Source organism: Nematostella vectensis, chromosome 7 (genome assembly GCF_932526225.1).
Source record: "Nematostella vectensis chromosome 7, jaNemVect1.1, whole genome shotgun sequence".
NCBI classification, from domain to species: Eukaryota; Metazoa; Cnidaria; class Anthozoa; order Actiniaria; family Edwardsiidae; genus Nematostella; species Nematostella vectensis.
In genome coordinates this window covers 11,609,100-11,637,092 of record NC_064040.1, presented here as the reverse complement: position 1 = coordinate 11,637,092, position 27,993 = coordinate 11,609,100, and the positions used below count along the sequence as shown (strand labels likewise).

General features: G+C 39.3%; 1 protein-coding gene across 4 annotated transcripts; it reads right to left on the bottom strand.

Annotated features, from left to right (window-relative positions):
• Window positions 1–388: 388 nt before the first annotated feature.
• LOC5504966 (kinesin-like protein KIF16B) lies at window positions 389–27,993 on the bottom strand. 4 transcript variants are annotated; one of them, XM_048730399.1, is made up of 31 exons: window positions 27,645–27,993; window positions 27,427–27,496; window positions 27,217–27,330; window positions 25,179–25,512; window positions 24,572–24,641; window positions 24,063–24,135; window positions 23,879–23,946; window positions 23,667–23,767; window positions 22,983–23,108; window positions 22,178–22,275; window positions 20,497–20,565; window positions 18,575–18,694; window positions 17,751–17,870; window positions 16,934–16,985; window positions 15,796–15,933; window positions 14,537–14,619; window positions 12,433–12,447; window positions 11,403–11,479; window positions 10,854–10,889; window positions 10,659–10,766; window positions 10,385–10,447; window positions 8,246–9,692; window positions 7,502–7,633; window positions 7,064–7,236; window positions 6,218–6,541; window positions 4,603–4,651; window positions 4,459–4,530; window positions 3,754–3,945; window positions 3,426–3,515; window positions 2,170–2,253; window positions 389–1,398 (listed from the first exon to the last, which is right to left on the bottom strand). In XM_048730399.1, the coding sequence occupies exons 1-31, from the start codon at window positions 27,689–27,691 to the stop codon at window positions 1,243–1,245; spliced, it is 4,701 nt and encodes a 1,566-aa protein (XP_048586356.1). In that variant the 5' UTR covers window positions 27,692–27,993; the 3' UTR covers window positions 389–1,242. The 4 variants fall into 4 exon arrangements, with proteins under 4 accessions (XP_048586356.1, XP_048586357.1, XP_048586358.1 ...); XM_048730400.1 differs by lacking the exon at window positions 12,433–12,447; XM_048730401.1 differs by lacking the exons at window positions 27,217–27,330; window positions 27,427–27,496; window positions 27,645–27,993 and adding an exon at window positions 26,142–26,257.

Here is a 27,993-nt window from a genome sequence, read left to right as displayed (position 1 = left end):
GGCTAAAGTCTTCGCCAATAGCCGACATGCACTATGAAATCACGTGACATTTTGGGTTGCAATTTCGCGCGCGCTCCGGTTTTTGGGGGCAAAATAATAGCAACAAAAGGCAACTGATTCGGCGCTAACGAATCAGCCAGAAAGCTTCTTTTCCAGGAAGGGCTTATTTTCACTGGATTATTTCATTTCTTCGTCGCTTTCTGGGATGACGGCCGCAGCCATTTCGTGTTTCATTTTGGCGTGTTTTTGCCACTCAAATAGTCATGATTACTATCGAGAAAACAAAAAAGGTCGTGTGGTGGCTAGGAAGTTTATATTTATATAAGTATTTGAATCAAAGTCATTTCGGGTAAATCAAATGAGCGTACTATCTTAAAACCCTCAAGCGTTTAGCATTTTATTTTGTGTTTTATTTTGAACTCTTGTAGCATCGTGAATACATCTGTTTGAGTGTTAAGCTATTATCAATGTCAATGTTTGTTGTAAAATATGACCGGGTGTTATACTTACGACACCCGAATAAAGAATGAGAAACCACTCGTTTGTTAAACATTATAAATGGACTGAGATAAGACGCATGTGCTCTTATTCTAAGGCTGTAAACATTTTTGGTAAAATATTCATTTTCAAAAATACAAGCGATGAAACTTTTAAATTTCACATTTGCTGTCACGGCACACATCATTTTCACTGCATTCGCATGTAATACTTCCATATAGTTAAATATGTTAAAAATTCTACTATCATAAATATTTCTTACACGCGACAATATCTCAAATCTATTGGGCCAACGGCGTATTCAGCTGCAAATTTATCACGTCCTAATGCGATTGAGTCCACTTGGAAATGTGCTTATAAAATACTAAGGGCGTGGACATTTTCTTATCAAAAATTACATAATAAATGCTATTTTTGAAATATTTCTTTGATAGGCAATTCTAAGGGTCATATTTTTGAGACATCTTATTTTTACAATTACCAAGCTAATCTACCAATCTACACAATCTACCGAATTAGTTGTAAAAATCTAAATTTCTAGTTTGTAAATTTACGGCATGTGACTGTGAACTAATATTGTGACACAGCGTTACATTATTCCGCGTCACGCAACGCAATACCTTAACAGTTCGTTGGGCTCTCCTGTGGTTTTGCTAACACAGGAAGCCCAATGTTTGGGGCAAATGAATAACAGATTGTTAACTCTATAATTCACTCGATTGCACTTAAGTGAGTCTTTCTATTCTAACCTGAATAGGTTTTAGTCTGTTCGAATATGCCTTGCTTGAAGAAGGGCGCAAAGTCACAGAGGTCTCTCTTGGCGATAAGTCTGCCTGAGAATGCGGAGATGGGGCAGTCGTGTAGGCTCGCGCACAGACTAATGAATGACTTCAGGTACGTCTGCACAGGGAAAAACAGACAGGGGTCAATCACTACTTAATGAGAGTAGAGGTATGGGCGTAATTAGAGCATTTTTTTCGGGGTAGGGGGTGTAGGGGAGGGGGGATGGGGATGGGTGTAGGGGTGGGGATAGATGTAGGGGAGGGGGGGGGGGGGGTGGAAGAGGAGGGGGAGTAACAGCACCAGTCCTACCTTTTCTTCTATATTTCCTGTCCTGTAAATATAACGTAATTCTGATTCTACGTGTAGCCTGTTCGCAGACAGCAGGCGCTAGATTGTGTTTTATCATGGAAAACATTATGTGCAATAGGGGCATATAAACAGTACATTGCACATATGCCCCTATGCCGCCCCCGCCCCTGCAAAAGGATATTGCCTTCTTTCACCCGTTGTACTGGTGCAGAAGACACAACAGAGCGAGGCTCTGAATCAAGTGCCTCCTTGTGTGTATTGTTAGTAAGTATTGTAAGTCCTGTCACTGCCAGGGGGTTTATTGCGTCCCCAGTGATTCTTTTACGTCCCTTCGATTCAGGTTAGTGTAGTGTCGGATCCACAGATTTGTTTTTATTAACTTCCACCAGCTATACTAGTATACAGAGCTAGGCTCTGAATCAAGTGCCTCCTTGTGTGTATTGTTAGTAAGCACTGTCCCTGATGGTGGTGAGGTTTGCCACGTCATTCATTCTCACATACTACAGCCTTACACAGAAACATTACACGACTGCATCCTACTGGGGAAATTAGGCGAGGAAAGGGTAAAGTAATGGTTACCTCGAGTTGTGCTCGTCTCGCACGTACAAACTCCTCGGCTCGATTGCCAAAAAATCTGCGATGAGGAAAATCCAGTTCACCAACCTGAAGAGAGGTACAAGAAACATGTGAGAAACATGACAAGCAAGAACATGACGCAAACACAACAACAGCAACAACAACGACGACAAAGAAGACGATGATGATGTTGATGATTATGATGACGATGATAAACCTTCTTCGATTGAGACTTCCTCTGAATCACACACGCAGAAAAAAAGTAAAACAATTAATAGCTTCAATTTTGATTTATTTATCTATGACAGCTGTAGACTAAGAACACCGAGTCAAGAGCCTGTTTCAGCTCAAATGGTTGGCAGCTCTATAATCTGATAGTTATTCAAGCCCAACTAACTATTGCTATCAGCTATTGAACCCAAAATTTGTTTTCAAAATTTAGAACACAAAGTCGGATTGCAAAAGCAAAGTTTTATTGGGTCAGTACGCAGCTCTTACAAGATGCAATTTGATTGGGCAAATGAACAATATCCGCACCTCGACACAAAGAACGAGAAGAATAGAGACAAAAGAACTCCTTTGTAGAACAAAGATAATAGGAGACAAAGCAGCTGCGTACTTACTCGTTTTATTAGTTGTCTGAAAAATAATATCAATATTCGTGGAGCAATGTACCAAATATTTCACTTAATTAAAAAAAAAATTAAGGAGTCTCCCAAATATGGGAGCAGTTCAAATACACTTAACGCACGCATAGTGTTATGAGGCTTGACATGGTTAATGCGATTAGCAAAACGTGGGTGGCACTTGAATTGAAAATATCACTGATGGCGCAAGGTTCGCTAGCTCTTCTATTACTTGCTTTTTATGGTGTTGTACCGAAGTTGGAAATGTAGATGTACGACTTTGCCTATATCCGGATAAAACGGAACTGGTGACCCTCCCCTTAATCGGGTTATGAAAACTCCTGAGTTTTTTGTGGAATGCGTGAATATTTGAATGACATGAATCATGGGATCGGGCATAAGGACTTTAGGGAGAGGTCTAAACTGTTGTTACCAGTATGCGCCGTGCCTTAATTGATTCCGACGTCGAACTCTCGTACAATTAGATTAGGCACGGCGGACGCGCGACGTTCGAATCGGTCCTATCGCACAATATACAGCTATTTCAAAAAAACGTCGCCCAAGAACGTGTGCGGCAGAGCAATCTTGGACGTTTTTTAATTGCTGAATACGTACTCTCAGTAGAGGCATTACCTCGATGTATAATCTCTTCATCGTGTTGTGGAGCTCTCTGAACTTGCGGTACCTTCTATACACAGACCAGGTGTCCCCTGCTATGGTCACCTAAAGAGATCGAACCAAATCAGCACTGTAATCATTATATAAATTCTCCTAAGTCGTTCTTTCAATAAATCATCTTTTTACTAAGAAGAACTTGAATACAGATCACTGGCCTATCTTGACTTCCAACACGTGGTGGAACGACTCTCCGACCTGCCACGCTTTCATCATTATATAAATTCTCTTAACCCTTTCTCTCTGTTTATCATCTTTTCACCTCAACACCGATCATTTGGCTTACCTTAACTTCGAACACGTGGTATGAATCTCTGCCTTGTCCTCGCAGGATGTACCGCGGGATCTGGACCTGGATCTGGTTTCGCCGCATGTTGTTCACTGACGTAAGGAATTGATTGACAGGTGTAGGGGGCGGAGTTATACGAGGGGGCGTGACTGATCCTGTCAGGCTAAGTTGGCTGCCATACATGTCGTTCTGCCGAGAGAGCACCAAAAGACATATTATGGTCTGGCACGTGATATCAATGTCCACGTGGTAGATCAACATGTAATTTAATACGCTCTATCGATATTTTTTTATCAATGGCAATATGCGCCCTACTCGTAGTAGGTGTTTGGTATTAGTATCATGCCAGGCAACAATAGCTTGTGGACAAAGTACAGAAACGAAGGATAAATAAACAAATTGACTAATGCTGCATTTACCCCAAAACCATGTTTACTTAAACAAGTTAAGTAAACAAGTGCTGGTGTGAATGCGGTATAAGTCTACAAAGTGCCGGATCATAGAGCAGGTACTGATATATAACAAGGGATATGGCACTGGAAAAAAAAAACAATTACTATTTGCCATATGTTTTAAAAAATTGGTACCTTTTACCCAGAAAATCTGCGCTCTTTTTTATTTGCAGATGAGGAAGCTAGAAAGTGAGAGGAGGATAGGTAACATAATGTTGTAAAATATTGGATCGATTAGGTGACTACTTACATCTTCTCTGTACATGTAGTCCATGACTTCGTGATCAGCAAGGTCGTCTGGGTCGTGGGGAAGATTGATACTCTGTAAACAAAGGAGCAAGGTCAGTCAAAGGTAAGGCTGTCACAATAGCTTGTAAAAGACACTTCTACCTACAGCCATTGATGTGTAGACTGTGAGTCTTTCTTGCAACTGGACTACTTCCCTGGTAATGAAAAATACAAAGTTAGTTGAATGTCACAGAACATCGTCGCTATTAATATCATCGTCACAACCACCATCATCACAACCACTACCATTATTATCACCATTATCATCATTACAACCACAACCACCATCATCACAGGACTACCACAATTATCATCATAACTACCACCATCATCATTATCACAACCACTGCAACTATTACCATCATAACTACCACCATCATCATTATCACAACCACTGCAACTATTATCATCATAACTACCATCATCATCACAACCACTACCACTATTATCATCATAATCATCATCACAACCACTACCATTATTATCATCATTACAACCACTACCATTATTATCATCATAATCATCATCACAACCACTACCACTATTATCATCATAATCATCATCACAACCACTACCACTATTATCATCATAATCATCATTACAACCACTACCATTATTATCATCACAATCATCATCACAACCACTACCACTATTATCATCATTACAACCACTACCACCATTATCATCATAATCATCATCACAACCACTACCACTATTATCATCATAATCATCATCACAACCACTACCACTATTATCATCATAATCATCATTACAACCACTACCATTATTATCATCATAATCATCATCACAACCACTACCACTATTATCATCATAATCATCATCACAACCACTGCAACTATTATCATCATAACTACCACCATTATCATTATCACAACCACTGCAACTATTATCATCATAACTACCACCATTATCATTATCACAACCACTGCAACTATTATCATCATAACTACCACCATTATCACAATCACTGCAACTATTATCATCATAACTACCACCATTATCATTATCACAACCACTGCAACTATTATCATCATAACTACCACCATAATCATTATCACAACCACTGCAACTATTATCATCATAACTACCATCATTATCACAACCACTGCAACTATTATCATCATAACTACCATCATTATCACAACCACTGTAACTATTATCATCATAACTACCATAATTATCACAACCACTGCAATCATTATCATCATCACAACCACTACCATTATTATCGTCATGATCATCATTACAACCACTACCACCATCATCACAGGACTACCACTATTATCATCATGATCAACATTACTACCACTACCCATATCATCACAACCACTACAACTATTATCACCATAACTACCATCATTATCCCAACCACTACCACTATTATCATCATAATCTCAATAACTACCACCACCATCATCAGTAGCACAACTACCAAGAGGCCATTAACATCACAATCAACACCACCCTACCACTGCCATCGCCTTCACCATCATCCTAATAATAATAATAATAATCATATCGTCATCGCAACGATTATCTCCACCAAACCACCATCAACACCGTCATGGCCAAGATTGCCACGAATACAACCACCACCTGGATCTCGTACAGGATAGGCTGGCTTCATGGCTTCATTCCAACGACCACGGCAACAAAGGTTGGGCGGAAATAGCCATACCACGACAGGTTCCTACACCTACCTTTCTGTCTCATCAAGTCGATCTCGCAGCTCGTCAATCTCCACCTGCGCCTTTTCTTTCAGATCTTCTATCTCGGTCTCCTTATGTCTGATAATTGTGTCTATCTCCTCCAGCTTCTCACGCTCCAACATCCGCCGTTCCTTGTCCAGTGCAACTTTTTCCTTCTGCATCTCTCTTTCCAGTTCCTCTTTCTGTCGTTCCAAATCCAGGCGTTCCTGTTCCAGATTGTCTAGCGACATGGTGTGTTGTTGTTTGAAGTACTCCATTTCTTGACGTTGCCTCGCTTCCATGTCTTGTAGCTTCTTTTGCATTTCCATCTGGACACTAAGAGACCCAGGAATTCCACGGCATGAGGTGACAATATCATTTAAAAAGTGAGAACAAGTATTTTGAAATCACGATAGGAACGAAACTATGGATTCGCCTATTATAACGGGCTACTATAAAAGTAACTCATAGGACGCACACTGCAAGTAAATGTTTTTATATGTTCTTAAAAAAGCATGCCAAACACCGCATAGCGAACATCCATTTAATTCGAGCATCCAGACACGGAGGCTAAACATCCTTCTTAGAAGGAGAGCATACTCCCGAACCACCCCTAGAGATCGGACGTTTTCCCCTTTACATTAATCAATGAATAAGAAAGGGCTTGCTCAGGAGTATCCAGCAAACAGGTAATTTCACATTACCCAAACATTGATTACTGGGGATCTTAGCCTGTTCCATTATCCACTGGATCGAGTTTTCCGCGATTAATCACACTCGAGCGCCTGCAAGCAGGTCAAGATGAGGATGTTTCTTGAGGATGTTAATTCCATAATTCCATAACTCCAAAATACTAACCGTAATCTCTCTTTCTCTAGTAACGTCTTTAGCTGGTTGTCGGCCGAACTGTACTGGATCTCATCTTCGGACAGACTCTGTGACAAACTCGCCTCTTCCTCCATGTCTTGGAGGCTTTCACGCATCGCGTCTATGGTCGCTATTTCATCCCGCCTCTCGCGTTCAATGTGCGACTAACAATGCAAACAAAACTTTGATTATGCTATCATAAACGAGTTAGAGTTTCAACTCTCTAGTGTTATTTCGATCAAGTGAATTAATCTCTGTACGCATTGAGTGCTCGGATTGATTGTACAGATCTCATGACAGGTTTGACCATCTATCTCGTGTGTTATTTTGATCTAGTAAATTAATCTCTTTTTACGCATTGAGGATTGGTTGTACAGATCTCATTACAGGCTCGACCATCTATGAATCTATTGGACTTCGTACACTAACCTGGAATTGCGTTAGATCAGCCTCAGATTTCTCTTGCGTCTTTTCGATGTCCTCCAGCTCAAAACTGAGTCTCTTGATATCGGTGCTCAGCCGCTCTACATTCCGACCGACTTCCTCCTTTTTATCCGTTACCTTCAAGCGAGATGGCATTGATTATTTTAAGAAAACACGGATCTATTGAGAGGGAAGGGGGAAATAAAGAGGACTCAATTCGATGGACTCAATTCGATGGTGGAGGAATCGAAAGGACTGTTGATAATTATGATGATGTAGAAATAGATGGCGGAAGAGGAGGGGTAAGAGTGCAAAGGTAAGATAGGGATAGGTACAAAAAGGGGAGGAGACGAGAGATGGAAAAGGAAGGGAGAAGGGGACGATGGATAATAACGATAAGGACGAGAAGTGAAAGGGAGAGGAGAAGGATTATGAGGATTGAGGACATACAGGGCTAAATGGTAGACAAGAAGGCGGTTGACAGGACAAAAAGAGAAAATAGAAAAGAAATGGATAGCACAATGACTATGATGATAAGGAGAGGAAGACGTGGGAGAACAGAAGGCAAGGGTAATATGAGACTAAGCATATGACAAGAAGATCGAGGAGAGGACAAGACAAGACGATGGGAAATGAAGACGATAAAGGATAAAATGAAAATGACGAGGAGAGACAAAGGAAGAGAAGAGGAGGAGAGTAATACGGGACCATACAGCTAAGAAGATAGATAAGACAGGGAATAATCCTTACCTGCAGTTTCCCCTCCACATCAATCTCCTTCAGACGAATCCTGTGCTCTCTCAGACCATACACATCCTCGTGCTGACCCCTGGACGCTAAATCCTGCTCCAGGTTCTGGGACAACCTCAGTAACTCCTGTTCATGCTGACCGACAGCCTTGCTAAACCGGACATCAATACCGTGCAAGTGCTTCTTGCTCTCGCTCAGCAAGATCTTCACCTCATTGTACTTCTCTTGAGCTTCCTTCAGGTGAAGTTCGTCCTTCCTGATTGCTGCAGCTTTGGCATCTTGTAGCTCTTCTAGGTTTAATCTCTCCAGTTTCAGAAATGCCTGATTTTGTTCAAGCTGCTTCGTCAGTGCTGACATTTCATTATCCAATTCTTGATCCACAGCTTGCCTTATTTTGGCATCTTCTGTTTCCAGCTGATGCAAATAAGCTTTCTGTTCCGCGTATATCTTGTCCTTCTTTTGTATTTCTTTTTCTAGAGCTAGCCTCTCTTTCCCTGTTTTCGTACTGAGATCTTTTACCAACGTTTCTAACTCACTTCTTGTCGCTTGCAAAGTATCTTTCTTCTTAGCCATTTGATATCTTCTTTCGTCCGCAGCAGTGTTGTAGTCTTCCCGTTTTCTCTCTAGTTCCTCCTCTAGTTCTTTGGCCGACTTAGCTAACCTTGTTTGTAACTCAGCAAATTTTTCCTTGGCTTCTTCGATCTTTCTATTTTCTTCTTTCGTCCTCAGGTCAAGGCGCGCCTGCGCATCTGCCAGATTGTCAGCGGCAAAATCCATCGTGGCTTCATGCTCAGACACCTGGTCCTCGAAATATTTTCGCTCTTCGTTCAATTCAGCTTTTTTCTCAGCAATTTCCAACTCGAGCAAATCTTTCTTTTTATTCAAATCTCCTTCGGCTATCTGTAAAGCCTTTTCTCTCTCGAGCTTTGAATTAGTCAGGCGAGTTGAGCTCTCCTGTATTTTCAATAAGGCTAGCTGCTTTTCTTTTTCAAACTGCTGACGCTGAAACATTGCATCACTTCTTGCCTCCTCTAGAGAGTTAAACTTTCTCTCGTAGTCTCTCCGGAGACAATTCAATTTATTGTTCTGCTCTTTAACTTTTTCCGTTTCTAAATCCCACATCGCCTTCATTTTGTCTTTCTCAGCCTCCAGTAATTCTTTTAAGCCCTCCTTTTCAGCTTCCAACTCCATTATTCTCGACATATCGCGATTAAGCTCGAGTAGTTGAGCCTCCTTTTGAAGCCTTATTGTTTCTTTCAGCGTATCGACTTCCTTCTGAGCGCATTGCTTGACGTACTCGCTCTCTTCACGAAGTGTCTCGAGTTGCATAGCCTTTTCCTTGATTTCCTGAGCACGATTTTCGATTTCTCTCTTTAGCTCCTTCTCTCGTGAGGTGCGCTCGAGGTCAGCGATCTCGTGCTTCCTGGTTAATTCTGATACGCGTTGCCTAAAGAGACAAAGAAAATAAACCTATTAATGAACAATGTTTAAACAATACTTAGGTTCCCATAACAATGAGAGGGTTCGTGATCCTTGGTTTCCCTCTTTCGCCCCTCCTAACTTCTTGCAGTGTTGAGTTGTCTACGTCACCTATACCCCTACTATTATGGATAGAATCAAAAAGCCCAAACTGTCGCGATCTCGTACCAGAACAATGAATACAATACTCCAAAAACTGGAAATCGACTCTGCCAATACAATACTCCAAAAACTGGAAATCGACTCTGTCAACTATTATGGTGTATCATGTGAGCCAGGTATTTGGAACAGGTTTTTAGCGTCAGAAGCTTTGTATGTCTGGCTTTTATCTCAGATTTGGATGTTGAAGGTGCATTTAAAGCAACTTAATCTGCTAAAAATGAATTCCAGTAAAACAAAGCCAAAAAAAAAAAAAAAACCATTTACGTGGATAACGTACCTGGCCTCTTCGACGTTCTGCGCCTCCATAAAAAATAAACCTATACGTTATCCTCCATAAAAGATAAACCTATACGTTATCCTCCTGATAACGTACCTGGCCTCTTCGACGTTCTGCGTCTCCATAAAAAATAAACCTGTACGTTATCCTCCATAAAAAATAAACCTATACGTTATCCTCCATAAAAAATAAACCTATACGTTATCCTCCTGATAACGTACCTGGCCTCTTCGACGTTCTGCGCCTCCATAGCGTGCAGCTTACGCTGGCGTTCAAGCTCCGCCCTGTTAAGAAAAAAAACGCAGAATAAATAAAAATGCAAATCAAAGATAAAGAAATAGGAAACAAAGGAGAAAATGAAGTGCATGACAGCAGGGAGGCAGTTAAAAAATGATTTATGCGAGATAAACATTACAAACAGATTCTTTTGATAAATCTTGCTGATTACTTTTGTTTCTTTTACACAATTTTAACTGATTTGAGTTTTCCATTCACCTCATCTCCTCCAGCTGGCGTCCCTCTTCTTGGATCTGCTTTTCAAACTCATGCCTGGCTTCCTCGAGCTTCTGTCCCTCGTGAAGTTTCTGCTTTTCAAGCTCGCTCCTACAAAGCAACACGCGGTTTTTGCTGATGAGTGTGAGGGACACGTTGCATGTAGAATTGCACAATGTATCCTTTAAAGGACCCTACCTTGCTTTCTCCAACTGCTTGGAGAGATTTTCATCGCTGAAATGGGGAACATTGTAAATAAGCGTAATATTTACTGAGCTTTATAGCCATCCCTCGAATTCTAGCGAAGATCTATTGCATGTTTAAAAAGGACCGATCTGGCCCTTTAATATAAGAGCGTAATATGATCAGCTGTAGCAGGCCTCGTAATATTTGTGGGGGACGATACAGAAACATTTATAAAATACTGGGGGGCACAGCCACGCCCCTTTTGGTCGTTCCCTTATAACAATAATGGAGGGGGGGGGGGGGGGGGTACAGCCGTGATAAAGATTCACATATCAGTTAAAAAATACACACAAGATTGTGAATATAACACCGATGAAGTTTTTTAAAGAATGATCAATAACAATAATGCTATAAACAAAATTCAGTATTGTATTTAGAATGCATCACTAGATGACAAATACTTTGCTGAGCCGCGTTATGTTCTTAGGATTCTGTGAAATATCGGCTAAACGTTCTTAAAAAGGTTCTTATGAAAAGGTTCATAGGGTGAGTGTAACTCACCCTAGTTTGCGGAAGACTAGGTCAGTCTCACTCCTGAACTTGGTAGACCAAGCAATGGACGGCATGCCAGGTACCGACTAAAAGTAGCAAGGCATCAATAGAGCACAGATAACAGATAGAGCACAGATAACTTTTCTCATAAACTTGCGACGTTTGTACATATATAAAATTGCATTGAGTGCATTAGGCGTGCACCAGGGTGCAATGTTTACCATGCAATATAATGCGTGCTTAAGTTTTACCAACACTGCCTAAATTAACAAAGTTCAAAGTCGTAACATGGGATTTCTTTGTTTAGAGACATTTTATCATTAAAAAAAAAAAAAAAACATTACCAACATATAATCTAATTATTCTAAAATGGACAGAGTCACAAATAATAATCAAGTCAAGCAGTCTGTTACAGCGCAACAAGTGGAACCGTGAAGAACAAAAATGCCCTTCGACGAGTCACATGTGAGAATTCCTGCCGAAAATTGTTCATATGGTTAAGTTTGCATGTTTAAATAAGGCGCGTGTGATTGTTGAAAATAATAATTTTTTCCATCCCGCGTTTATTCTCGTTTAAATTTCACAACGTTTATTCACCTTCTCGTTATCCAACGTGGCGTTGATTCAACGATGTTTATTCAAAAGCGACATTTACTCATTAATTACTGAATTTTTAGGGTGGTTATTTGAAGTCCCAAATTTTACTGAAGTTTGAGGGTGGTTATTTTCAAGTCCAAAATTTGACGACTATTTATGGGAATGATCTAAACAAATAAATTATGGTTGTATTCGCCATTAGAACGTTGCACAGAGGATTGGGTCGAGTCGACCCAACCCCCCGCATGCTTGGACGATGAGACATGTTCACGACGCCATGTTGAATTACGTCTCTTAAATTCGTCCCAGCATGCTGTTCGCTTATCAACTCGACCAAATCTCTCTTACGTGGTTGGCCGCACTGTGTCAGCCTGATACCTTTGATACAAATGATCGGTTTATAACCCGTTTATTTATTAGTGTCGTTACACGCGGGACTTACCGGTGTTGGTTCCCCCTGAAGTTCGTAAACGTTCCCATGCAAACGCAATCAGAGAGAAGAACACCGTTAGCATTAGCCAATCACGTTAGAGATCGAATGGGTTATCCAATCAAAATGTACGTTAGAATGCAACGGGTGCTACCATAGTCATGCAAGAACCTTGAACGGAAAATTAGCCAATCAGCATGCTGGAAACATTTGATAATGAAATTGTATACAAGGAGAGCCTGGTTTGGGAAGATGTAGCAATCCTATTTATGTGCCTCTGAGTCTTTTTTTCTCTTACATGGCTTTTAGTATACTATGGCCATCGAGAAAAGGAGCCATTTATTCCCGTCTCATGGGATAGATAAACTCCGAGTGAAAATTTGAGATAGGCGAGTACAGCTCACTGAAGCACATTCTGACAAAAAAAAACGCTGGGTTAAAAATACGATATTTTCTTTTCAGATAAAAAAAAAACCGGTTGAATCGTTAATGCTCTTTATATTCTTCCAATAGAAGAGATAGTCACACCAAAGGCTATCCTATAATACTTTTCTGCAAGCTCTCGCAGTGCGTTCTTGATTGATTATGGTGGCACACAATAAATCGGAATGTAAAAATAAAATAGTTCGAAAATAAAACCAAACAAAAGTTGCTATGGTTGCGACAATTAGAAAAATATGGTTATGAAAATCGGTTAGATTATGTGATGGTCAACTTTAGATCTTCATTATTGGAGTGTTGTAGTTGAAGGGACATGGTAGAAGTGAACAAGTCAGTGATTATATCTGGCGTAGATTAACTCCCTGCAAATATATTTATACCGGTTTTTATTTTTGTTCATGTTCCGTAACAATTCAAAGATAATAAGGAGAATTTTTACTTTTTAATTATAAATAAAACCCAAATCTTAAAAAAATATATCTTGGATAAACCTTTTTAAAGACCTTCCAGACATGTTCATTCTAAACGATAGAAATTCAAAGTGCAATCAGCGATTAGTTCAGTTAGTCACATTAGTGAATGGGGAACTAAAGAAAGCATGTTTCCGAAAGACAAGTGGCAACAAGGTATTGGTCATTTTTGCAGGTTCGTTAAGCCCATGTCGCCACGTATACAATTTCTCTTGCAATATATCTCGCAAAAAGATTCAAATCAAATCGCACGCGTGTTTTCACGTGTGACACCCCTTTGCAATTTGCGTTTTTTTTCCTCAAAGTATTATATGAAAAGTAAAATGTGCTTCTATCTACTTTACAAAACAAAGATCTTCAAGTTGTAGCAAAAGCATTCCCCCTTTTGGCGAGACAAGTGGCACCCAAAAAATATTCGTTCGCCTTTAAGAAAGCCCTCGTGAAGAATATAATGATGTTAGATGTTAGACGATCTTACGGTTGCCATTCTTCGTTCAGAAACGCTTTCGACTTTCCATAACAGCATGCACCACCAACACCGAGCGTGTGACCCCGTGTTCAAGCTTTACATTTAATGTGCAGTTTAACAGTTTATGTGATCATAACATATGCCAACAACGGTGCGGTGTGTAAGGTGAACAATATAAAGTAGATAAAAAATTAATAACAACAATTACATCAATTTATCATTGAAAGTAGGAGTCCTCGCAACCTCGTGGTTGTACGGATTGTAATGATGAGTTGGACAGAGGGTAAAAGGTGTGGTTAGGTTTTTTGAAAAACAAGAAAGGAAAGGCGTGGCATTGAAGAGGGGGGAGGAGCTCAACTAAGAGTAGACGAATGCAATAAAATAAATTTTTCAAAAGAACTATATATCTTCGAGTTCCGGGAGTTTTGGCATCTCATTTCTATTGTTCAATTATTTGTTTTCTTTAACGGGCCGGTGTTTTTTTTTATGGAAGGAAAATCGGAGAAGCAAAACGCTTACTTCGCGTGTGAAAATCGGCGCAAAGTAGACGCAACAGGATCGAAGGGAAAGGAACCATCAGTTTTGACCTTCTCCGCTTTCGTCTCCTTTGCGCCGTTTTTACACGCGAAGTGAGCATTTTACGTCTCCGGTTCAATTCCCGTCTTGCGTTTTTCCTTAGTAAAAATAGGCCTTTGGTGCATTTGGAGGGTACAACAGGGAGTAACATGGTAAATACCTTTCTCTTCTCCCGGAGCTCCGCGGCTTCCTTCGGGTGGTTGAACCGAAACACGTTGGTCTGGCCGAGAATAATGACGTCACCTGGGGACAAAACTTATATCAGCAAATGCACAACAAGCTTATGACAATAAATAAGGAATTATGGTTTAAATCCTAGAAAACTTGAAACAAAAAGATGACGCATTTTGTTATTCGATGTTTATTTGCAAAATTCCTATTAACTATTTGTTATTTTAAGTCTTTCATTACTATAACGTCCTGAGACGCCCGTAAAATATAGGCCCAACTTCAAAACGTCAGAAATGCAAACTAAACATCACCAGACCAGGATACTCATGGATTCATCCAACATTGACGACCTTCAATAGCGCATCTAAGCAATGTTATAGAGTTGACAATTTTCGAATAAGGTTGGGTAGCAAAGATGGTCCACATTGGAGAGTATGAGGCCATTCACTAGAAAATTTCTTTCTCACTCGGTGAAACCCAAACAAGGAATTATCCCAGTGAATCAACCTCAGCGTGCAAACATCCATAAGCACAGCATTAATTATGGCCAAAAAGAGTTCATGATGTCCTAAGGCACTCTCCAGATGTGAAAAAAACGGTATTTTTTTTTAGCAAATTACAAGCAAAACTGTTGTAAGCAATGTGTAAGCAACCGGCTGTAGCAATGCCGTCGCTAGATTGAAAAGGCACCGCAGTGCATTGTTGGAAACTTCAAGGCATACCGTCTTTGGTCAGCGGTAGCTTAACTTAACTGGTAGTGTTTGACTTGAAATAGGGGGGGGGGGGGGGTTCTGTTTTCAGTCTGTTTTTCTTACAATTATGCTCAAAAGTACCCATGAGTGAAAGGATCAACAAAGCAACATAGCCTTATGTTTGAAAATAGGGAAAATGGGATGAAGGGGATGACGTTCCTTTCTTCCTATGTAAAATACAGTAAAATATATGGGAAACGATGTCGATCTCGATTTAGCGATTCAAATCTTTTCCCCAAAACGTTAATGTGAACTCGGTACAGTGATATCACTTCGATATGTCTCTGAAAATTGAGACAAACTTATACTTGACTTACTTATTTTTACTGTAAAAATATTGGTTAATAGAGCATTGCCCCCTACTTTGATATCGTAAAAACGAGATACTTTTCTACCGATACCTCGATTTTACGATATGTTTTCTTTCTTCCGGAGGCATATCGTAAAATCCTAGTTCTACTGTAAAATCATTGAGTAATGATTCCTTGTACCTTACCTTGTTTAAGGCGTGTTGGCTTATTAATCTCATTGTTGTTGACGTAACACAATGACTCGAGTGGACTAAGGATGACAGTTCCTGACTTGGTGTGCTCGAACTCGCAGTGATTTGCCTGAGTGTCTGGGCCACTGATAACTGTTAAACACATCAATGATAAGCGTTAACGATAGGTTGTTTGGGTATACCGTACGTCTTAGGTTCAAAAATCCAGATCTAACTCAATAGAGTTTAACTAAAGCAGTAACCTGAAGTGTGATTTCTATGCTAGACAAAAAAAAAAAAAAATCACAGTAACGATTTTTAAATGTGGATAAAAAAAGTTCTCATATCAGTGCACCCAGAGTGGGGGAGGTCCTATGAGAATTCCCTCACGGGGGGACACATACGTGTTTTTTTTTCTCACAACTAGGGAGGGTGTAGGTGGATGCAAGTCCAAAGAGTTAACATTTCGGTTTTACCCTTTTCATCTGATATCATGCGGGATAAACATTTTACCCAGCATTGGATTAAAAACTATTTGCATACTTGAAGCATTTCGGTGCATTGGGAGGCATTTTGTGAACTTAGCTCGACTTAGCACTTGGAATTCTTTCTCACTGGGGGATAATAATGACTCTATCGCGTATTTCGCGTTACTTCTAGAGCAGCTTTGTGAACAGGTTTTTTATCATGTCACATAATTTTAAATACAGTCAAGGTTTAAGAGAAAAAAAACAGAGCCATAGAGCCTCGATATAATGAATTTATCAAAATATTTCCTTACACTTTTCTAAAAAAAAAGCATAAAAAGTATTAACAATTACCGTGATACGAGCCTGCAAGATCTACGATCGCATGTTTAAGAAGTTTAGCTTTCACAAAGACGTTAAGTTATCAATAATAATTCAAAACATGAATCAAAATAGCCTATACCGAAACCTATCTTTGCGCCAAACCCTAATTACAAAATATTACGGCAAACGCCGATCAAATCAACTACCCTTTCGACAATAACTGACAGTCTTTCCCATAGCCGAGTATAAATTTTAGTACACAAATGTGAACCTTTTAATGTACACAAGTTAGAAATGCTTTCACAAGCACTTAAATAATCCTGCTACCAAAAATAGAGACTGGTAAGGCAGGTGAAACCTACCAATGTCTTGTGTGGAGTTCGGATTCGTAAGGCCAACCGTAGTTTTCCCTTCCTGGAGAAAAATATCCAAACTTCATTTAGCACAAGACTTGTAAATCTAAAGGTACACAATTTATATCGATAATATGCTTGACCTTCAAATACGGCGCAAGAAACTTATCAAACTCTTGTAATTCCATCAGTAATTAGCAAACTTGTGCCAAATAAGTCTCTAGAACTTCGGAGTCAACAAATGTGATCTAGATTTCTCAATCTAGATGCCAGCATATTTGAGAAGGAAATGAATTCTGCGCAATGTTTACAAGCGGCAAATTGAATAGACCAGCAAGCATATAATGTGTACGGCTAGAACAATTAGAGCAGTTTTTGGCATTGTCTCTACGACAAAGAGAAAAAATGCACGGCATGTCACCAATAGAATCAGGTCTCTAAATAATTGTTTGTCATGGAAATTGATCCATCTTTGTTTATTCGTATTTCCGGTCTAAAAAGTTAGTGATAAACCAAATGCATAGCAGGCTTTGTTTTTGGTGTTTTTAATAATACAAGTTGGAGATTTCAGAAATATTTTAAAGTGTAACTGTTTTCCATGCTCGAAACCAGTGGTTGCTGGTCTCATTACTAAATGCCCAGAGTAAACTGTCCAATTGATGTTGACGTTGACGGATGCCGAAAAGTAGAAAGTGTTTGAAAAATAAAACGCTAGCAAATTATTCCATTTTCACAAGTAAGGATACCTTTGGCCACAGGCAATCTGCGCATAACGTGAGATGGTGGAATGCGATGCCTGTGGTCACAGGTAGCCCATGCTACATACCTTTAGATGGTAAACTGTAATGCCTGTGCTAAGCAAGTCGTCATCCACCAACACCAGATGGGGGAGGATAGAGTCCATTTTTATCCCCACGCCTTCTTCTTGTAGCTTCATCTCTCGCTCCTAGTGAAGAAATTTAGCGCAGTATTACCAACACATTTTACACCGAAAAACCCCGAATCTTGATGATTGTAAATCCCATATTTTTCAAATGACCCCGATAACTCGAACCCGGGCTAACTGTAATTTTTGCTTGCTTTTTGTGTTCTTATTAGTAGGGTTCCAATATATAACATTAATTTCAGACAATGTCTGTTTTCTTGGATAATATATCAAAAGAAAAATAAATAAAAGTAATAAAGTGCAAAATAAAGTCGCGCGCATTTTAGTGTACTTTAGTCTACTTTGATCAAATTACGACGAAATGTAGATTTTTTAATTTTCTAACTTTATCCGGCTATGAGTATTGGGACACTTTTGTGACATTATTTTTTGCAAGATGTGCCACAACAAATCAGCCAATCAGATACCTGTCGAAAAAGTAATCCTGCAAATGGCAGAAAGCGCTCACTGTCGAATCCGTTGTATCGCGACGCCGCATTTCCAAAACATCGATTTGTTTTTGTCTTTTGGGATTTTCTGTACCGCCAGTCAAATTATTCTAAGCCAATCAGATTCTTGCCATCTCTCGCCTAGTGCAGTTGCCTGGCTTTCTCTCGCGACACTGTCTGGTTTTCGTCCAGAATGGCTTTACTGACGGAACAGAAAACCAAAATAAATCGTGTTTTGAAAACGCGGGTCGCGATACAACGGATTCGACATAATACCTGCAAAAGTTTCTGTGTCTCTTTCCATCGGTCCTTCCATTTGTCTGTTAGCTGAGTCACTCGTGCTTCATTTTCAGAGAGTTTCTTCGCTGCCGCCAACTCTGCCTCGCCAAGGAGATCCTGCGGAAGGGGGAGAGAAAGAAAAAATAAATTATAAATCTCCGTTTTTCGAAGGTTTACTTAATCTGTCCAAGAAAACCGCTAGGGGATAATAATCAATAAAAAATAGTTTGAAAAGTAATATATCGCATATTGTGAAAAGTAATAGAAAAACGAAAATTCGGACGAAAAAGCTATCCGATAGTTTACCTCAACACTTAGATAAGGTCCAACACTACCAATCATTTTGTTTACACGTCCGAGAGTACACTGCCCTTTTTGGACTTCTTTTTAACGTAAACAGAAGGTCATGAATATTACATGAGCGGAAAAACAAAAACACTGTCATCTGTCAAAGAGAACGGGTAATATTCCATATTCTCAATTAGCCATGCTAAGATATAGCAATGAGCCAATGAATGTGACGAAACTATTTTTTTTGAAAACCGAAAATCGGGTTTGGTAGTCTCTGAAAATTCTTAGTACAAGAACGTCTATAGGCAGTCAAAAATTGAAGTTGGACGGAACCGGAAGAGATGCCCTATATGTTATTAAGTTATCATTAAAAACGTACACAAAGTCCAATTGCTCTGCGGATATTATACACCTATTTCAATTAAGGTTGACTCTTAGAAAATGGAAAATGATGAATGCGTAGAGCACCACTGGTTAGGGAAAAAAAGTATTGTATCTTAATAACATTCAGTGAGGCTGAATTAAGTTTGTAGCGAGGGCCATGTAATGAATGGTCGCATTTTTAATACAAGAAGACATAGTCATCGGCCAAACTTTGTTCCATTTTCCATTTTCTTATAGTCAAACTTAATTGAAATAAGTGTATATAGAAATATAATATGTAGTTTTGTGTCTCGACAAATAAAATTTCACAAAGGCATTTTTAACATGCCAGTGAGCACTTGGCGTTAGGTTGCCTAGTTCTTACACAAAGCATTTCTTAAGATTCTCCTAAAGAGCATATACTTTTGAAAAAAATGCCTTGTCATTTAAGGGACTAAATAGGGGTCACAGGGTTTATTTTTGAAAACAATTATAAAAGACGTTCATTAAATGTTAAGTGCTTAGAATGTTCCACACAACGAAATCAAAGTATAAAGCAACGCCTGGTATGGTTGGATTTGCCACGCCCTGGTCACGTTATCTTGATCGCTATAGCAACGACTGTTTTTCAGGGAAAAATGCGAAGTCGAACAGGGATTTAAACAAAACCCCTCAAAACAGACGTTATCGTGATCCTAGCCCGTATTTTTTGTTAATAATTTAATAAGTCTAAACAATAAAATCGGCAATTGCCCTGTAAAAAATCAGCGATAATAAATTGTCTTGTGGGCTAGGCTAGGAACTTAGAAAATAGTCAATTCTTCTATCCTTTCAAATAGGAATAATCTCTAACGAAAAATCGGCATCAAAACATCCCAAAGTACGAATTTTCGGCTGTCTTGCTCTCTAACTTCTTGTGTACACGATTTCGCGGCCACCATTTTGCTCTGGAGGCTTTCCTACGTTTGCGCTAAGAAATGGTATATGTAACTGTAGAACGGTAGCGTCCGAGAAAACCCGAAATAAAGCCGAATTGTTGGACCCTTGGCTTTTCAAAGCTGATGAGAAGCACACTGTGGGCTCAGATTTATTGGGCCTTGACAGCGAAATTAAAGCCGCTTTTTCTCAGGAAAGAAAAATATTTTTTTAATTCGCAGATCTTTCATAATTACTATTAAGGAACAATTTAAGTCGAAAAAAAAAATAGAATCTATTTTTGCACCCTGACACCTATTTAGTACCTTTAAAGCTTTCAGCTGACTTACCGGACTTATCATAGCTTTCAACTTCTCAATCTGGCTTCGCAGATCTCGGATTAGTTTCACATTTGGATCCTATAAAAAAGAGAGATGTAATGTTAAACTTGGGACTTCCCGGGCTATTCTAAGCATACATCACGAGCTTTTCATGCAGGATTTGTATTTGTACATTAGAATATTTGTGTACAGTAAAAGCAAGTACTGAACAAGGGAAGGTGTAATATGTTAAACTTGGGACTTTCCGGGTTCTTCTAAGCATACATCACGCGCTAATTGTGCAGGATATTTATTTGCATTATTTGTTAAAGCCATGCCAGTTGATAAAAGTCTTTACCAAGTAGAGCGTCAAGGATTATTAGATAAAGGGCGACTTGCTTTTAACCCTAACACACCTTAGAGTTGGGCCTAGTGAAAGTAACATTATACACTCTTTTTTATATATTAACCTTTTATAAGAACGTCTATTCTGAGATTTCCCAAAAATTTAAGAACATGCCGGGGCTTATTAGCAACAAAAATATTGCTTTGTTAGTCTAATGCATTCTAAAATGCATAATCAAATTTATTCCAAATGAAGTTCATGGTTACAGCCTTAAATATTATTGCTATTGATCATTTGTGTAATTCACTTCCCAATAATTTATTGGGTATTATATTTTTATATACACAAAAATTTACAGCTCTAAAATGGTACAAAAATAAGAATAGCCCTAGTCTCCCTGGCAGCTGATCTAGACTTGCCTCGCGTGAAGAGCCCAAGTAACTCGAGCTCAAGCGCCGCCTAGCGTGACGAGCCCAAGTAACTCGAGCTCAAGTGCCACTTAGCATGACGAGCGCAAGTAACTCGAGCTCAAGCGCCGAATAGCGTGACGAGATCAAGTAACTCGAGCTCAAGCGCCGCCTAGCATGACGAGTCCAAGTAACTCGAGCTCAAGTGCCACTTAGCATGACGAGCGCAAGTAACTCGAGCTCAAGCGCCGCCTAGCGTGACGAGCCCAAGTAACTCGAGCTCAAGCGCCGCCTAGCGTGACGAGCCCAAGTAACTCGAGCTCAAGCGCCGCCTAGCGTGACGAGCCCAAGTAACTCGAGCTCAAGCGCCGCCTAGCGTGACGAGCCCAAGTAACTCGAGCTCAAGCGCCACTTAGCATGACGAGCGCAAGTAACTCGAGCTCAAGCGCCGAATAGCGTGACGAGTTCAAGTAACTCGAGCTCAAGCGCCGCCTAGCATGACGAGTCCAAGTAACTCGAGCTCAAGTGCCACTTAGCATGACGAGCGCAAGTAACTCGAGCTCAAGCGCCGAATAGCGTGACGAGTCCAAGTAACTTGAGCTCAAGCCCCGCCTAGCATGACGAGCCCAAGTAACTCGAGCTCAAGCGCCGCCTAGCGTGACGAGCCCAAGTAACTCGAGCTCAAGCGCCGCCTAGCATGATGAGTCCAAGTAACCCGAGCTCAAGCCCCGCCTAGCGTGATGAGCCCAAGTAACTCGAGCTCAAGCACAGCGAGTTCAGTACGGCTTCGAGGGAGATTAGAACGGCCCAACTGAAAATTAGACGTTCTTATAAAAAAAAGAGTGTATGTATGAAGATATCCAAGAAACTATTTCAAATATGATTTAATTCTTTAGTATCTTTATAAGAAAATGAAACTATCAGAAACATTTTATCACCAATTAATTACTTATCCTACCTCATTAATGGTGGGCTTGTTCATAATGTTCTTGGCCCTGTTGGCATATCGTAACGTACTCATAGTCTCGGCATAGTTCACATCCGCCGGAGAGATAGCTATAAAGGAAAAATAATTCAGTTTTGATTTCAGTGGATCTAGTTATGAAGACAATATAAAAAATTAAACAGCATTGTTATATATCAAGAGAAAAGTTAAATTGAGATTATTTTACCGTTGACAGGAACCGATAATTATAATAAGAGTTAGCTATGATGATCTTTGTAGACACTGTATTAAAATTTATCTATTTTTTTTTTTGAGGCTCCCTCCCATCTTAATGTCTTGTAACGTTTCCAACGATTCCATTCTACCTTTACTCCTTTATACCTTTTTATACAGCTACAATGCTACAGTACATGCACTCTTATTGGTTGGGTAGCAGGCTGTACAGCCCCATACGCCCCGTACAGAAACACAGCTGCAACACTTTGCCATGAAAAACTTTTCTAAAAATGCAAGTCTAGCATTTGGTCCATAAAACAAAAAACAAATAATTGAGTTTCAAAATTCCCATACCACCCCCTCACTTGATCAATAAGAGGTATTTATTCTCAAATTAATTGTGGATTGGTTAATGCCTATGGATTGCAATTCTTGATAACTTCAGCCCTCATTCTTATTCTTCCCTTTTATTTTGTTTTATATTCTATTTCTTTTCCTTTTTTTGATTGGCCACCAATTCAATAACAAGAACCAATTACTCACTTGCAATCATGATGGTTTTTGAATTCCCCCCTAGACTGTCCTTTAGCCAATTACTCACTTGCAATCATGATGGTTTTTGAATTCCCCCCTAGACTGTCCTTTAGCAGCCACGTCAGGACGGAGTCCCTGTAAGGGATAAACTTATGGTGGCTGCCATGGGAACCGTGACCAGTAGATGCATCAGCTAAAGAAAAATGAATAAAATAATAAAGCTAAGATGTTACTGAAAAGTGTTGCTTCTTATTGAGGAATTATCTCAGTTATTCACATCTTTCTGAGCAGGGGGGGTTGTTTACCCATAAAGTGAACCATTTTCTCGTTAGCTCGTCCTTTGGCTTGTCCTTTAGCTCGTCTAAGTGGTTTCAAACCCTGAACCCCCCTAGCTAACGCCCTTCCTTTTGCAGGGGGGGGGGGGGGGAGGTTGTTACCCATAAAGCGGACCATTTTCTCTTGAGCTCGTCCTTTAGCTCGTAGCAGTGGTACTTAATTTTCCTTAATTAGAGCAGATATTCCAGTCAAATGGGGGGTTCTTTCAAACCCTGAACCCCACCACCAGTTACGGGCCTTTCTTTTGCATAACAGATGGCTCATCCCAAGCCCAATAAAATGCTGACTACCGCTGACCTAACTTTTTCCCCTAACAAATATCTTACGTGACTATACATTAAGGGAATAAATTTGACTAAGTTGAACGTCTTCATAGATACAAAATGAATCTATTTTCTTTAATTAATTGCAATACCTAAGGCTGATATGACGGTTCCCAGTGTCACAAGAGACTTGTTGATGTTAGCTCCTTCCTTAAGCCTCTCTCCTGTTGCCCCTGTCGCATCAGCACGCTCACTGCAATATACCACACAATAACATGTTAGCAGGCTAACACTATTGGCTGTTATATCTAAGATTCAATGATATCATCAATGTTATCACTTAAAGGAAACCAAGGAGAAATACCTTCCTGCCAAATCGACCAAATTAATTTTGCTTGCAGTTTCACAGGGAAGCTCCATGTCAAATTTAGCCTGTAAATAAATAAAGTGGTGCTATTTTATGCATGCCCATTTTGGTCAGAATCAATCACACATGGTATATCATGTGTATTCACAAAGAAAATAAAATTGACAAATTTATACCGTACCTGAGTGAAGTTCATAGTGAAAATGGCATGAGATCTACTACTGACATCATTCATCCCTGTACTTGCAGTTACTCTAAAGAATAAAATTAGACATATCAACCTTGACCAAACACTGAATCTTTCTTCCTCTCTTCATTATCTTAGAATTTTGTAGCAAGTTCTATGCAAAGTATAGAAACTTTCTGTGCTTAGTCTCTGCGATCTTTCGCACAGAAAATGTGTATATTCTACATAAACAACACACAAGGTTTGAGAAGTGATGTGTACCAGTTTATTGGAGACAATATATTACAAGTGTAGATGTAATGTAAAAATATACAAAACTGTTCATGAATCCACTAGCAGAAAACTGGGGGACAACAACCCCCTGAAAAAATGATGCATTATGTAAAACTGGTAAGGTCAAGTGAAAGACAAATGTAACTGGCTAAATATATACCCATGAGTGAAACTCTAGGGAATGCGCAAGGTGCAAATTCTGAATGCCCAACATAAACAATTATGCAAACCTGTGAGAGTTCCCTTGTTCCATAAGGTGTTCAATGGCAGCATAGTCAGATACCAAATGCTTGGTAAGGTCTAAAAAAAGAGTGATCTTTAGTGTTCCAACACAAGCAACCAGTAGTGCAAGGAATACACTGTCATAAAAACTGTATAATGTAAGGCTTGAACTGGAGAAAAATATCACTAAGGTTCACTTAAAACCTATCATAACCAATTCTTATGAGAAAATGAGTCTATGGCAGCAAGATCGTTGCTTGGTTTGGGATTCCATTCGTTTGGATAGTATGACAAAATGTCTTGTGAATCTTTTATCTTTCACAGATGCCTTTTACTGTCTACCCAATCACAATGCATTCGGATTGCTCGGGAGCTGGACAGTGATAACATCTTTAGTGACAGGACTTACAAACTAACTCATACAAAGTTAGCAACAAATGTACAACAAATTTTTCTATCATTCTACTACTGGCACAATGTTCCGACAGTTCAAGGGCATCAGTTACGCCACTTCTATGCCATTGACTAAAACAGCTTTAATACTCAGGAAAACTACAGGCTTTCAGAAATAGCTTTGTTAAGAGATACCTCATTAGATAAATGATTGATGATTACCTTGAACATAAGGCCCTTCTTTAGGGTGCTCCCTCACTCTCAGGGAGTGTGCAGCCCTGCCCTTAGTAGGGGGCCTCAAGAGATCTCGCACCCTCTCTTGATAAATCTCCAAATAGCTGACTTCTGTTCTGAATGACAGGCCATCATCAGCGTTAGAGTTTTCTGTCATTCTGTGGAACATGTTCTCACAAATCCTTGGGATAAGACCTGTATCCCCATTATGTCCCATCATGGTGTATGTTTTCCCAGATCCGGTCTGTCCATATGCGAAGATACAGGCATTGTAACCTTCGAAAGCGGCCTTTACTACATCTGTTCCCAAGTCTTTGAAAACCTGTAATTTAAATAATGGTGAGACTCCAATCTTTGGCCAGGTTATAGAAAATGTATGGTTATAACCTTTCTTGTAACAGAAAGCTAATCAATAGCTTCAAGAGGGGTAGGGGAAGGGGGCTTGAAAATCTCCTGACTTCTGAAATACCAAGTTTTGCAGAAATTGGAGAGTTAGAAGTGTACCTTAATTGACATATTAATTAAAATAAGTTGGGGTAAAATTTGATTGTGATATTGGAGTGCAGGATGACAGCAGTGACAGACAAAGAGCAAATAGAGCCATGTATGGCAACCAATCACATTACACACTCTACCCACAGTAGGAAAAAAAAACTAGGCACTCAAATATCAAAGGACTAGTTAAGCAAGGTTTTGCAGAAAGGCAAGACCAAAGTGAACTTGTACGAAGTAAAATCCTAAAGAAATGGCGGTAGGAAAAAATGAAACTACAAAGAAAGTGCCCAGTTTTCACGATGTTGATCACAAGACCTGGAGCAGAGTAAACAGGATTAAGGGATTATTGACACCTTTGTCAATAATGCAACACTAGTTTGAATTCAGTTTTTCTTGAATATAATTCGTAATATTTACTATTTGGGTGTGCTTTTTTCGCTAAAATGTAGAGCATACCTATAGTAATCGGATGAGATAATTTCACTTGAAATTAAGCCATTTGGGTCTACGGTATCGTTTATCCTATCCTGTGTACCCACCCATCTTGTACAACAGCCCCAGCCATGCACACCCTGCAAACATGTATTTGATAAAAGGTGAATTTGAACTAAATGCCTATGATGTCTCAAACTGAACAAAATAATATAAACACTGGTCAAACTGATGGTAACTCTGCGATCTATATTATTTTATCCAATAGACAAAAATAAAATGGCTTTCTTGAGATCACTATTAATCCATTATTCAGTTTTATCAGAAGCTTGTGTAGATGCTTTTGAAAGAATTTACCAGAAACTTATGGTGTGTGACTAATTGAATACTCTCCTCTATTGTCTAAACAACAACTGTTATACAGCAAGTCAATTCAAATATAAACAGCTTTCTTTCGAGAAATAACAAAATAATTAATTCAAAAGTGAGATATATTCAAAATTACCAAAATGTGGTTAAGCTTATTTCAATAATTTAATTTACTCATTCACAGATGTTGACAGGAAGAGGGTAAAATAAACTCTGTGAAAAATACTTTAAATTGTGTGTAAATCAACAATGAATTCTTCTGATGTGTTGACAAGTATCCTAGCTGCGCTGCCAACCAACACCCGTGAAGAATATGATTCCGCATGAATGCAAAGAGTTTGAATTGACTAGGGCTATAATTGACTAGACAAATATTAGACGAATTTAAAACAATAAAGTGCATTCCATTAGACAACAAAGCTTTGCCTTCTGACTTTCTTAGGCATTGATGAAATAAAACGAATGAAATCTAGGTATTATAGTAGCGTGGTTTCAATTTTTAGTAACTTGTAAATTTATCAGTTATGGCAATTATGAATAATGCAATTAATATTCTACCCAAAATAGTCAGACATAAGCATGGTATTAATATTACATCTTCTAACATCAAGAATTCTCTAGTATATGCTAGAAATAAAGGATTTAGTGAGATGGATTTTTATATATCGTGACCTAAGGCTCTCTCCACGTCAAAACAACCTTACAGAGAGTAAACAAACAAAACACTCACTCTTTCTTGGTTTACAAAATGGCGGCTTCTCTCGTCTGCAGACCAGTAAGAATAATCAAAGGAAAAATCCTTAACATAGTTCTTCCTTTCTCCTTCTCCTGTGACATTCGTCCCCTATAAAACGAAAGCAACAATTCGAATATGAAAGATACTCGATTCGATATTTACGTTTCACTCGTAAATACATCAACATCACATGTAATTGCTAACCTTAACGTTATAAATTCTGGTCTTTTTGCCTTCCATTTCTATAATAGTTTTTGCCCCCATGTTGTTTTCCCTAGAAAGAAAAGGTATCAAGTCAATGAAGACAAGATAAACACACTCAGACAGTTCGAATTCGATTTCAATTTATATTCTGGTGTAACATATAGCGATAAACAATACCAAAACAATACCGAACTTCTGACTTTAAAAAGAGCTTTTACCTGTTGTTCAGAGGTCTTACTCTGACAGCAACTTTAACTGAAGCCATCGTTAACCAAAGCCTCTGATCTATAGAATAATATGGCGCCAAAATCCAGTCAACTTCTCCAACAGAAATGTGTCCAGTTTACGTCTCGTTGGCAAATCTTCCGGACGAATGTTAGCACTACGGGAACCATTTCTGCCACCCTGAGCTAAATATTTCGCAATCTTTTGCATCCAATGGGGAATATTCTTATATAGCAGATGAAAGACTCATTTTGGGGGTAATTACACAGAAGGAAGTGCACTTGACTTTTAGATTTTTTGTTGTTCCTCCGCCAACAGGTTTCGAATTTGTGGAGAAGTGCA

Coding starts and splice junctions, on each gene's coding strand:
- LOC5504966 (XM_048730399.1), bottom strand. CDS start 27,691: ATGGCTTCAGTTAAAGTTGCTGTCAGAGTAAGACCTCTGAACAACAG. Junction 25,513..27,216: donor ATTTTGTAAACCAAGAAAGA/GTGAGTGTTTTG, acceptor TTTAAATTACAG/GTTTTCAAAGACTTGGGAAC. Junction 15,934..16,933: donor GAACTCCACACAAGACATTG/GTAGGTTTCACC, acceptor TGTGTTTAACAG/TTATCAGTGGCCCAGACACT.